Source organism: Mesoplodon densirostris, chromosome 1 (genome assembly GCF_025265405.1).
Source record: "Mesoplodon densirostris isolate mMesDen1 chromosome 1, mMesDen1 primary haplotype, whole genome shotgun sequence".
Lineage (NCBI taxonomy): Eukaryota > Metazoa > Chordata > Mammalia > Artiodactyla > Ziphiidae > Mesoplodon > Mesoplodon densirostris.
The window spans coordinates 14,631,585-14,644,769 of record NC_082661.1 but is presented as its reverse complement, the minus strand read 5'-3'; the positions used below and the strand labels follow the sequence as shown (position 1 = coordinate 14,644,769).

The 13,185-nt window shown below is 43.6% G+C and overlaps 1 protein-coding gene across 4 annotated transcripts in view; it reads left to right on the top strand.

The window, feature by feature from the left end:
- The first annotated feature begins 311 nt into the window (after window positions 1-311).
- Window positions 312-13,185, top strand: part of ENO4 (enolase 4) — a 30,070-nt gene continuing 17,196 nt past the window's right edge. For 3 of the 4 annotated variants that reach the window (XM_060099181.1, XM_060099163.1, XM_060099153.1), the window contains exons 1-7: window positions 312-503; window positions 3,928-4,056; window positions 4,758-4,948; window positions 7,194-7,339; window positions 9,033-9,202; window positions 9,297-9,428; window positions 10,782-10,835. In XM_060099181.1, coding sequence (XP_059955164.1) covers window positions 339-503; window positions 3,928-4,056; window positions 4,758-4,948; window positions 7,194-7,339; window positions 9,033-9,202; window positions 9,297-9,428; window positions 10,782-10,835 — 987 coding nt within the window. In that variant the 5' untranslated portion in view covers window positions 312-338. Of the gene's footprint in view, window positions 504-3,434; window positions 3,503-3,927; window positions 4,057-4,757; window positions 4,949-7,193; window positions 7,340-9,032; window positions 9,203-9,296; window positions 9,429-10,781; window positions 10,836-13,185 lie in introns of those variants that run through there. The other variant, XM_060099173.1, reaches the window with a different exon arrangement.

Below are 13,185 nucleotides of genomic sequence, written 5' to 3'. Positions count from 1 at the left end.
CTGGAAGCCGGGGCTAACCCTCTCACGCCTCCGCAAAAAGCGCTTCATGAGAGCGTTAACTATTCTTCCATCTGAAAACCTTCGGGGAAAGAGTGGAAAACGACGCCAGGAGGGAGCCGGTCTCAAGAGTCAACGAACCCAACCCCGTGGGCCAAACCCTCAGGGAGAGGGAGGGGGAGGAGGACGAAGTAGCCATTCGCTACTCGGGCTGCGGGAAGAACGTGAGGCTGGAAGCATCGCGAGATCTGGGGTCGGGATCTCGCTGCGTTGCCTAGCGACTGGGAGGACGCTCGCGGGCCCCCCCAGCTAACCCCCGCTGTAGCCTTAAATCTCCTACCATGGGGGAAGAAGGCGGCGGCCGCAGCTGTGGGACCACTAGGGAGCTGCAGAAGCTGAAGCAGCAGGCGATGGAGTACTACCGGGAGAACGACGTTCCGCGCAGGCTGGAAGAGCTGCTCAACTCCACCTTCTACCTCCAGCCTGCCGATGTCTACGGGCACCTGGTAGGGACCTGGGACAAGAACCCTCTCCTCTCCAGCCCCTCTCCCCACGCCCCGCGCTGCGGCAACGCCGTGCGCCTGCGCCACAGAGTCGCGCACGCGCGCCGCCGCCGCGGGGTCGGGGGCAGTAGTTGCGCGGAGCCGCGACCCTGAAGGGAAGAAGCAGGGCGGAAGTCTGGGTGAAGGAACCTCGAGAGAGAAGGTGGTGGACTGGAAGCTGCTAGAGGAATGAGGACTCTAGGTGACAGCTCAGGACCTGGCAGGCATCCTCGCTACCTCTGGGCGGGCCTGCCACGGTTGCCAGTTGACTTTTTAATCACAGACCTTAATACCTCGTAGCTCAGTTTACCAACCTTCAGCGGCCTCCTTTTGACCACGGGACGAACACCTTGGTATTCGCTACAGCTTAGCCTCAGCCTACCCCGGGGCCTCATACCCAGCAGGCTCCCATCGCTGCCAAGTTTTCAGTCGATTTCAAATGTCCGCTCCTTGACTTGTGCGCCCTTCCCGTCCTGGATGCCCGTCCCACCTGACCAGCTCGCACCTAGACTTAAAATTTAGATCAGAGTCTTGCCCACTTTGCCCAGGACTAATCGTCCTTCAGGTCCTTGTAGCGTCCCCTGCATGTACTGAAATCCTCCCTGGGCAGCTTGTGAGCAGCCTTTTCATATACCCCTCCTAAGCCCTGTGCCCAGCGCACCATCTGGCACACATCTTAGCCTTAAGCAGTGGGCAGTTGAAACAAAGGCAAGCGTTTTCTCACTTCCAGATCCATAAGTACTAACCAACACCCACCTTCTGGAAGGCATCATGGTTGGGACTGGTAGGAATTTGCACTATGGTGAGGCAATATGCCAACACCAAGCAGAGTATTTAAATGCTGTGAAGAAGCATGATGTGTCTGCAGGGTTCAAAATCACACCTTGTAGATTCAGTTAATATAGGGGATGTTCCACGAATGTTTATTTTTCTCAGTCCTGGCCTATACATCAAACTGGGGGAGGGGCGGGGGGGGAGGTGTTTATTGATGCACCTTGTGCTATGTGCTTTATGTGATATCACATCATCCTTAGGACCACGGTGAGGTAAACATTATGATTCCTGTTTTACAAATAAAGAACTGTGGCCCAGTGAATTTAAATGATTTCCCCAAGGGACACAGTGAATGACAGTGAGAAATCAAACCCGGTCTGTTTCCCTAGTCCCTAGTAGAGTGCGTGGTACATAGTGGACAGTCAAGAACTATTTGTGGGATGAAGGAGTGAATGCAACTCCCAATTCCATTATCTTTCCACTGTCTCTTGCTAGAGGAATTCTTGAAAGTTAACGACTTCCTCATTTTACAAAGACACCAAGCCCTTGTCTCACTGCTACTTAGTGCAAAAGGTAAGACTGGAAACTTGGACTCTTGTCCCCAGTGTAATGCTCTTCCCAGCCTATTAGGTAGCCAGGTCTTTGGTTTGCACAGCTCTCTGGGAGTTTTATACTTCAGTTAGGGACAAAAGCCACCGATACATAAGATAACTGGAGTAATAGATAGGGTAATATAGGATTGAGTGCTAGACTGAGGAATAGATCACTGTGTGCCTGTTATAGGAATTCAGGGGTGGGGAAGATGCCTGTGGGCTGTAGCATCTGAGAGTTTTGGCTTGGGCTTTGAAGGGTGTTCAGGAATTGGATTGGCATAAAGGCAACCTCCTTTTCATCTTCCCAGTCACTGCCCCGGTTTTGGCCTTCCTTATTCTCACCTAGTCTCCCCCTCTATCAAGGCCATCCCCAACAGTGCTGCCAGAGCAACGTTCCTAATCCCAAACCTGACCATCATTCTTTTGCTCAGAAGCTTCCTGTGGTTCCCCCTTGCATGCTGAGTAAGATCAAACACGTTCCAGTGTGTGACTCACAGTGCTCGCCTGGCTACCTCGGTAACAGGCTCAACTCCCCTGCCCCTCCCCCACCACTCCTCCGCACAGGCGCACTGACTTCCCCCTACAGCGTGAAGTTTCCCCAATTCCCTCCCCTTCACTTATCCTATTCCCTCTACCTGAAGTACCTGCCCTCAGTTTCTCCCTCTTGTCTGCCTGTTGAACTACTACACAACCTCCAGTGTCCAGCTCAAATGCCATTTCTTCTATGCTTCTCTTACATATTAGAGGAATTCAGGGACGGGAAAGATGCCTGTGGGCAACAACAATATTACTATTGCATAAAACTTATAATTGAGAGTTTGAGAATTTAATGACGTCGTGTATACAAATGTGCCCAAGGTTTGTGTCTGACATTTATGAATGTATACAAGATTTAATGTATGGAATCCTAAATATGCCAGGCATTGTGCTATGTGATACCGTGATAAACAAGACAAAGTCACTCCTTCAAGGTAGCTCCTAAGCATTTTTTAAAAGTTTGTTCCATTCTCCTCCTAACACAGCATGTGGTACATTGTAGGTGCTCACTGCTTGTTGAATTGAACTCACAAAGTATAAGCTAGATCGTGTTTTTCTCCCGATTCTATCTAACTTCATTTAGGTACTTACTCTGTCATATACAAACCATCATCCTTCAAACGCACGGATAGCTTGAAAGTTGGCTTTTGCTTTAGTTCTCCTGGCCATCACCTTGGTGCTGGCACACTGCTGATGGGCATTAACGACCTGTTATGTAGGTTGAGGTCACTGGATTTTGAAGTGAAAGGTAAGAGGCCTGGTCTGCTAAATGAAAATGAAGAGCGAATACTGTCTGGTGATAAAGGGGGTGAGGAGGGTGGGCCTTCACTCGCCCCTCTTCCTTCTCTCCCAGCTTGCGCCCCTCTGCGTCGGGACACCGTACTGAATCTTTTTACTCAGGCTCCTTGAGTGGACTTTCTCCCTCAGCTTCATTCTCTTTCTTCCGTCTCTTTCTTGGATCACTTCCAAACGACTTCTGCTCTTCCACATCAATGAAACTGCTGTTACTAAGGTTCCAACAATCCTCTCTAACCATGTAGTTCTACGCATGATCTGATGGTAAGTGAAATACAGCCTCTGCATAAGTCTTCACCATTAAAATATCTGGTGCCTGGTTGGGAGGAATGAAAATAGACCCACTTAAGGTTTTTTTAGGTTTGAATGCATCACAGTATTCTAGAGACCAATTGACTTCGGTATCTTGGACAGAAGGATAGGTTAGGGCCCACTAAAGAGTGACCCGAGACCTTTAAATAAAGACATGTTTGCGAGTTTCTGTTGAGAGTTCAAAAAGCAAACTGCCCCACGTACCAGAGGCTAAATCCAAATCTCTGAACGTTCCCGCAGAGCTGCTAGACTAATCCCAGAACGAGGAGGGCATTCAAGGAGAGGTTTAGTAGAAACTAGAGTAAATGTGAATGACCTTTTAAAGATAAATTAGATGTGGTATTGTGATTTTTGTGTTTTTTGTGTGTGTGTTGAAGGCAAACTGCTTTTCTAAACTTGCAAAGCCTCCCACCATATGCAAAGTCGTGGGGAAAAATGTGCTGGATGGACTGGGGCTTCCAACACTACAAGTGGAAATATTCTGCACCGTTCAAAATTTTCCCAAGGTAGGAGGCAGCTTAAATGTGTTCTTCACTATGTCCTGGCTCCACTGCATTTATTAGCATGTATTGTCTAAATTATGGAAAATTAACGTTTTGAAATTCAGTGTGTGCGAAGTACACACACTATATGTAGGTAATTAGGAAAACAAAGCATGAATCATACAATCTTCCATGATGGTTTATTAGGTTATGTGTACTACTGGTACAGACATGACTTGCTAACCTGAAGATGATCCAAGATGGAGAAAGGAAATGGGGCAAAAATAGTTTAAAAAACTCTGACATTATTAATGTCATGAGTTCTCTAAATCTGCAGATAGGGTTATAGTTTCATGTATTTATATAGAGATTTATAGATATATAGACCGATCTACATAAAGAAAAATTCATTTTCATAAATGAAAATAATTATGATTAAATTTGTCTCCTTTTAGCTATTTTTTAGAGAGGTAGTGATAAAAATAAAGTTCAATGTAGGGTTTTTAGAAGGGTATTTTAACAAGGTAATAATTTTAAACATTCCTTCAAGTTGGGTTCCATCGTGTTTCAATAGCTATAAAAATATCTCAAAGAAAATTATAGATTCTCATTTTCTCTTTGAAATTGGTGATAAAATATCATGTACCTTAAAAGCTGGATGCATTCAATTTCCTATTTCCCGTGAAAGGTAGGGAGAATGTAGAACATGTTTGTGTTGTTTTCAGAATATATGTTCTGTGGTGATCTCAACTCCCTTCAAAGTCCATGAAAACGCTCTACCGGAGCTGGTTGAAGCAGAGGAATTAGAAAGGTCAGATGCCGTCAGCACTGCGGTGCGGTGGGTCAACGAAACCATCACCAAGGAGCTTCAGGGCTTAGCTCCTTCCAACCAGGCTGAGGTGGATCAGGTGCTCAGGTAAATTTCGCACTTTGAAATATAAGTGTCCAGTATAACTATGTACCTCTTTTCTTTCCATTTCACCTGCCAATGAAATGGGTCTGTCATATCTATAGGGTACAGTCGGGAAGTCAATTAAGAAGCATATGCTAAAGCAGCAAAATTTAGCATAAAATGTTGTTTTTCTTCTGAAAACCCTGTTATTAAAATTTTACTTTGTAAGGCTACATAAGGCCTTTTGGCCTCTTTTATGCATAGAGCTTTCCTAGGATTCAGTGAAAAGTTTCTCAGGAAAAGGATTAAGAATCCAGACGTCCTCCTTTCCCCCTCCCCACCTCCTCACATGCCCCCCTGGTCCATGAGCCTCTCTTATCCTTTTATATAGCCCAGTGGGTGATGCTTATGTTCTGACCTCCAGACACAACCAAGTCTTCCAGGTTTTGCCCATAGGTTGACTCTAAAATGTGAAAACCAAGGAACTGTTTACTAGGGCTACGTGAGCACTGTTCAATGCCTAACCAAGTGTGGGTTAGTATTACTTTTCCTTTTGTGTGGGTCCAACGCCACAACCCTCTTGGTCAAAGAAGGTCAACTGGATTCTCTTTCTCTAAGCTTCAACACTTGCTTAATTGTGCATAACTTCACATTTTAGTTTGCCTCAGAGTTGGATCATGACCTTATAAAAAACGTGTTTGAATCGTTTTTGGTTGCCTTACAGTTTTTTTTTTTTTTTTTTTTCGGTATGCGGGCCTCTCACTGTTGTGGCCTCCCCCGTTGCGGAGCACAGGCTCCGGACGCGCAGGCTCCGGACGCGCAGGCTCAGCGGCCATGGCTCACGGGCCCAGCCGCTCCGCGGCATATGGGATCCTCCCAGACCGGGGCACGAACCCGTATCCCCTGCATCGGCAGGCGGACTCTCAACCACTTGCGCCACCAGGGAGGCCCTGCCTTACAGTTTTTGAATGCTATTCCACTTAGTCCTTTGTGTGTGTGTGTGTTATTTGCTTTTTTTTTTTTTAGGCAATCTTTTTTTTTTAATTTTTAAATTTTATTTATTTTTTACATAGCCGGTTCTTATTAGTTATCTGTTTTATACATATTAGTGTATACGTGTTAATCCCTATCTCCCAATTCATCACACCACCCGCCCCCGCTACTTTCCCCCCTTGGTGTCCATACATTTGTTCTCTACATCTGTGTCTCTATTTCTGCCCTGCAAACCGGTTCATCTGTACCATTTTTCCAGGGTGTTATTTGCTATTAACACATCCTTATTTTTTCCCAAGCTCTCAGTCATACTTTCTATTCTGTTACATTCCTTTTTTCCTGGAGTTTTCCCTCCCAAATCTCCCATCTTGACTGGTTCCTCTTTAGGCCTACTAAAGAGATGCCATAAGACATCCCTTCATTGTTCTCCTGTTTCCTGGATCCCATACTGTCCTCTTTCTTAAATTACTGGATTCCAACCTTTAAAAGTAAGGATGAGAAAAGGGTATTTGGGATGTAAATTTTTTGAGTTCTTACATGTGTGGAAATGTCAGTACTTTCCCTTTGTGGTTTACAGTTTAGCTGAGTATAGAATTCTCATTTGAAATCGATTTCTCTCAGTACTTTAAAGGCACTGCCCCATTGGCATCTGGTGCAAATCTGATTCCCATATCTTTTTTTTTTTTTTTCCTGGCTTGTTATTATTGTTATGTCTGTGGAAGCTTTTAGCCTCTTTTTATTCCGGGGAGCTGATATTTTATGTAGATGCACCTAAGCTGGATTTCCCAACAGTTTTCTTAACTGTTCATTTTAAGCACCCACCTCAAAAAAAAAAAAAAAAAAAAAAAAAAAAAAGAGAAAAGCAAGAAAGAAAAGGAAGTCCTGCACATAGTGCTATATATTTTACTGTCTATTCTTGCCTCATTTTTAGTCTGATCGTCATTTATTCAAAAAGAAAATCCAATAGCCCTTAATCAAACTATATCTTCAAATTTTACTTTAAAAAATAACAAACAGGGCTCAGATAATTTTAAAAATGAGCACCTAAAGTCTTTAAACATTTATTTCCAGGCCCAAATGATTTTCAGTTCTTGAACATAGTTTTATAACAGCATCATTTTTTTAGCCTTGGAAATTGAAGCTGATTTGTTCTTAGGTAGCTTAAAAAGCAGAGTTAACTACTGAAACATTTTGGGGTCAGCACTAAAACATGACCAGAATTACGAGTGATATTTCTCAATATCTCATTGTAAAGTTATACTTTCTTACCATTAAGGACATTCTTTGAAAGTAAAGTACAAGAAGATAAGGAGGGAAAAGGATTGGAAAAGAGCCTGGAAGACTCCACAGTGCCTACACCTTCACCTCTAACACCACCGCTGCCTCCTCCACCTCCAGCCAAAAAAAAAGGACAAAAGCAAGGTCGGTGGCTTATCATCCTGCAGAACCATTAGTAACAAATGTGGAGGAAGAAAGGCTGAAACTTGGACTGCCTTTCCAAGTTCAAGTCTCTCTGCTGCAGACCTAGGTTGGAGTCCCACCAGGTACCATCCACCCTTCACGCCACTTCCTTGCTTAAAGCTACTGTGTGAGGTGGGCACGGTTTTCCCCCACCCTCCATTTTTATTTGTAAGATAAAAATATTTCTTACCCAGAGATGAACACTTAGTAAACAGAGTGCACTGAATAGTGGCAATGCCCAAGGCAGGGAAGGGGAGGGTGGCACGGAGACCTTTAACCGCTCCTCAAAATTCCCATTAGCTCCTCAGAAAGCCACTCCATATTTTAAAGATGAATGATACCCTTTGATATGGATAACCAACATTTCCTCAGTCATAGCTAATACATTAATGAAACTTATCTTTGGAAGACCTTGCTATTTTAAGACAAATAATCTTAAAGTTATCGTGGCCCTTTGTTCCATGCCTTCCAACATATGGCTAACCTCAGCTCCTCCAGTATGTTAATTCTGGAGCTGCTGCTAGAGCTGTTGTAACAGTGATTTGTGTGTCTGTCCAACTACAACATGCTCCCGGAGGACATGAGTCATGCCTCATTCAATTTAGCACTGCCAGCCCCTAGCACAATGCCGGAAGCAAACTAAACACCAGATAAGTGTGGGTTCCATTAAATAAGAAAGCGCAAGAAGCAGGGACCAAAGGGATCGTGAAGCCAAGGTGTCTTATTTCATAGATTTAGATACTGAGGCCCAGAGAGGGGAGGAGAGTTGCCCAAGGCAGAAGAATCCTGTTAGACCAATCTTCTCCTGAAGGGTGGGGATGACCACTACTGAATCATAGGTAGAGACTGCCAATAGGTGTTCATTTGGTGGTTTCTTTTGACGGATAGAACTCGGAACGTAAGAAGGGAAGAAGTAGGAGGGGACAGTAATTTGCTACACATTTAATATGCGCTGGGTGTTCACACATCTTATTCCACTTGTCTTACCTACCTGACTCAGGTCAGTAGCTGTGGGGAAGGAGAGGACAGGAGGAAAACTAGAGATTTATTATGGACATTGTGGTACCTGATCAGACGGGGTGGCTGAGAATATGTGAGAGTGAAAGATGGGTGAGGATTCCGGGTGGATGGTTAGATCTGGAAGGAAGCCCTCATAGAAAAGGGCATCCGTTTGGGGTGGGCAAGCAAGATAAGTAGTTAGATATTCACATGAGATATTCAACAGGAAGCTGGGTATGCAAGAGCAGTGGTGGAACGTAGGAAAACAAAGGGTTTGGAATTCAAAGACCGTCCAAATCCTCCCCCTATTCACTTTCTGTTGGGTATTGGGCAAGTCTTTGAACCTAAGCCCCCGTTTAGGTGAGATAACAATATCTGCCCCACATGACTGTTGAAGGATTTAATACTGAATGTTCTAAAATTTCTTAGGCAAAATCCATGGCTAAGGATTATTTGAGCATTAGGGAGTAGTAAGTGACATCAGACGGAAACTTCTCAGGGGTCGAAGTGGTGAATATTTTCTTGCCAGCCTCAGCTTTCAACCCTTCTTTATGCTGGGCCTTCACAGCTATAAGTAAAGCATTAAAAAGATATATAGTTTTATCATAGTCAAACTTTCTAGAAAGCAATCTTTTATCAATATTTTTTTCTTCAGGGAGGAAGGATACTCTTACAAAAAAACCAATGATACCCCCAGAACCTGTTGAACCCATACTCTGTGGCAGCATGGCCATAGGAGCTGTGTCACTGGCTGTTGCCAAAACCAGTGCCGTGCTGGGCAATAATCCTCTATACTTAAATATTGCACTGCTGAAGCACCACCAGGTTAGTACCCATTACATTCCTTTACAAGGACCCATGAGTATCTCAAGATAATGAACGATGTTTCTCATTTCCCCTTGCTTTCCCCCTTTTTCAGGATCAGCCAGCAAAGCTAACTATACCTCTCCTGATGGTATCTCTGGTCAGCTGTGGGAAGTCATCACCTGGCAAGCTGAATTTAATGAAAGAAGTGATTTGTGTACCCCGTCCTGGATTAACAGCTAAACAAGTACCTTACATTATCTCAAACTACCTTTTCTTAAAAAAAAAAACAAACAAAAAAAGCCTTCATCATCAATGAGTTTTTAGTGTATGTTCCTAAGGCTTATGACACCAAGGGAAAAGGAATTAAATATAAAATGAGAAAAAAAATTTAGGAAATTAGGGAAGTGGGATGAAAACAAGACCTCAAACGAAAGAGAACCAAATTTAGACCACCTTGGATCTCCAGCTCATCACAACAGTGACTCAGGCTAGTGGTTCACAGACAAGCCACGGGCGAGTGACTTTGCACGCCTTGATAGTGCTGGAAGGATATTCTCTGGGGCAACTGAGATTTTTTAATTTACTAGTCTATGCACTGTGGCTGCAACAAGAGGAAGGTGGCACTTTCATAGCAGCCCTTCTGTTAAGTAGGAACTGCAGGGCCTAGCAGATTGCCTGGCACGTAAGAGAGGTTTAGTGCATGTTTACGGAATATGGAATGAAGGAATCCTAAGTGGCGTCTTTACTACTCAGAGGTTTGTTAGTGTCTCATTGTTCTTCAGCAGCATGAATGGGTCAGTATGCCTTTTTAAATCTTCATGAATTATTCTACCAATTAGGCATTCGGGAGAACTAAACATTCGTGTCCTGTAGTGGATGTTTACAGGAAAAGTACAGGAAGCTCCATCCCCTCCGGTAGTATATTGACTGATATTTTATCTAAGCTAGTGACAATCATTTTTTTAAATCTCAAGATAATTTGTTTATGATAAAGAATTCTTTTTTAAGGAGAATAGTCATTACCCACTTCTATCAATTTTGGAAGACTAGGATTTATATCTGGCTCACCATCTGTCAGATCATGTTCAGATCCTGGTGCCAGGATCTTTCCTTCAGTTAATATCTGCTATTTGGGTACCAGAGCATTTGGCATGCCATTCTTCATCTGTCTCCATATGCAGATCCCACCATCATCAGAATACATTTTTCTACTTTCTAAGTGACAGTGGATTTATACTAATTCAAACACTATCACACAGAATCCCTTGATGACCTGTGACATGTATTGCAAGAAGGTTGGTCAGGAGACCATGAAAGAGAATGAAGTTAACTTGATCCAACCAATCAGTTTTGAACAATGAAGAGAGGATAATGAAGAAGAAAAACCTCTCATTCATTTTCAACCAAATAAAAATTGAGGGTTGAAGATTAACATTTAATCTTCTGATTGTGTAGGCCATATGTAATTCACTAACCAGGATGCATTATCAGGGACCCTACAGGTTTTCTGAGTTAGAAATAGCCATGTGTGGTATACGTTTTTATGTTTAAAATTCTAGACTGCAGTTGTGAAAGATCATGGTTATTCTACTTACAGGGTGTGGACATGCTTCTGGAAATTCAGAAACACATTAACAAAACAATTGAAATGGTATGTAAAGAGAATCTATGGTATCTAATAACTGATGCTTATATACCTTCTAGTAACCAAATTATAGTTCATTATGCAACAAAATCAATATTGTTGTTACAGATATGAAAACATTAATTTTCTTTGGGTTTCGCATATGAGCCAAGCTTATACATTCCCTCATTGGCTATGGGTCCAGTTGCTAATGGAACTTAACAATCTTGTTTTGATTTCTGAGGCAGCTGGCCCTACGCTAAGATCATCCCTTTGGATTTGCAAAGAAAGAAAGGATCTGGCCCCTAGGATTAGTGAGAGGCAGTTTGGTATAATGGTTAAGGCACAATCACTTGTGCCTACTTAGAATCCTGGTGTTGGGCAAACAAGCACCCTTGGCTGAGCAGCCCTTGAGGGGGAAAGTCACAGAGGCAGTATGAGGGGCAGCTGTATGAGTCAGCGGGTTGTTCCATCATATTCTAACTGGGGTAATGCACAATGATGTGGCAGGGCTGAGGGACCCAATCCTTGTCTTTTATTTTAGAATAATACTGCATTTATAGAGAAGTTGCAGAGATAGTTTAGAGAGTTCCCAAATACTCCTCACCCAGTTTCCCCAAGGTTAACAGGATACATTACCATAGCGTATTCGTCAAAACTAAGAAATCAACATGCTACATTACTAATAACTAAACTCCAGACTTTATTTGAATTTCACTGGTTTTCCCACTAATGTCCTTCCTCTGTTCCAGGATCCAATCCAGGACCCAATATTTATTTAGTGTGAGGCTTTTAAGCTACATGATTAGGAAGCACTAGCTCCTTCCCCAGCAGGATGGGGGCTGAGATATAATCTCAGTACGACATAAAGGAACTTTGGCTCCAGTGCTATCTTGCCACCACAGAATATGTGATGGGGGAGGGTGGTGGGGGCCCAAGCCCTAGAGTTGATCAGAATTGCTTTAAGCACCAGCCTGGAGCCAGTTTCCGGGGTGCTTTTCAGGAGGACAACTGTTTTATGGGTGACCAGCCTGCAGAGACTCAGACTTGGACAAGTTAACCCTGACCTTGTATTCTGCTTTGCCCCTTACTAGCTGTGTGACCTTGTGCCAATTATATAACCTCTCTGCCTCAGCCTTGTCATCTATAAAATGGGTGTGATACCTTGTGAGGAGTAAACGAGCTGAATATATGCAATGTGCTCAGAGCAGGAGCGGACACAGCAGTGAACAATACACAGTGGTGGTGGTTATCAGAGCAGGTGGAAGAAGTCCAGCTCAGAATATTAGGGAATTCAGGATCTCTGAGCTCTCTGCAATCATCCTGACTTCCAGATTTTTAATTATACAATTTTAAATATACAATTGATTTTTAATTATACAAGCAGCTCCTGAATGTTCCTGTGAAAATTCAAACACTGGTAGAGCTAGTCCCCCCTCCCCGCCGGTACTAACTCCCCCTCCCTCGACCCCACAGCCACTACTACCCTCAGTTCCAGTCCCATCTCTAGAGGGACTCTAGATGACTGTTAAAAATTTAGTGCGGTCTTCTAGCCTTTCTTCTGTATTTATACACACAGACACACAGACACCACACATACAAATATATAGTGTGTTTTGTGTTTAAAATCATATAAAATTCTGCACAAATCACTCTACAGGTTGCTTTACTTCTTTGCCCTTTTTATTTGTGTTCATCTTTTACTGATACCTAGGAATTCTTTCTACAGTAAAGGCTTCAATCCTTTCTGCGTGTTTTACATATTTTCCTCATCATGTTGCCTACCTTTTAACTGTATTTTATGCAGTCATAGGAATTTTTTTCAAGTTTTGACACAGTAAAATGTATCAATATGTTCTATTAAGGCAGTGGTTCTTAATGGGGAGTGATCTTGCCCAAGGGATGATGCCCAGAGACGTTCTGGGTTGTCCCAGCTTGGAGGGTGGGGCTTTTCTGGCATCTAGAAAGCTGAGATCAGGGATGCTGCTACACATTCCTACAATGTATGAGGCAGCCCTCCATAGCAAAGGATTATCCAGACAAAGTATCAAGAGTGCCAAGGCTGAAAAGCTCTGCTTTAAGGCTTTTTGCTCTTTGCTCAGCTCTGGGCCCAGAGGGTTCAGCAGTCCCACATACCCCTGAGGTATCAGCTTCTTCTGAGTCCCCTTGCCTGACTCTTCTACAAGAGCAAAGGATGTCCCCTTGCTCTGCACTCGACATCACACTCCCTTCCTCCCTGGGTGTTACCTGCATCGCACGTGTCTGCCTCCCTAGACCGTGGCTCCCAAGGCAGTGCCTGTGCGTCTCGTTCACCACTGTATCTCTCCTGCCTGGCACATCAATTTGCTTCCTATGTTATTTTTACCAGGGATAGAAA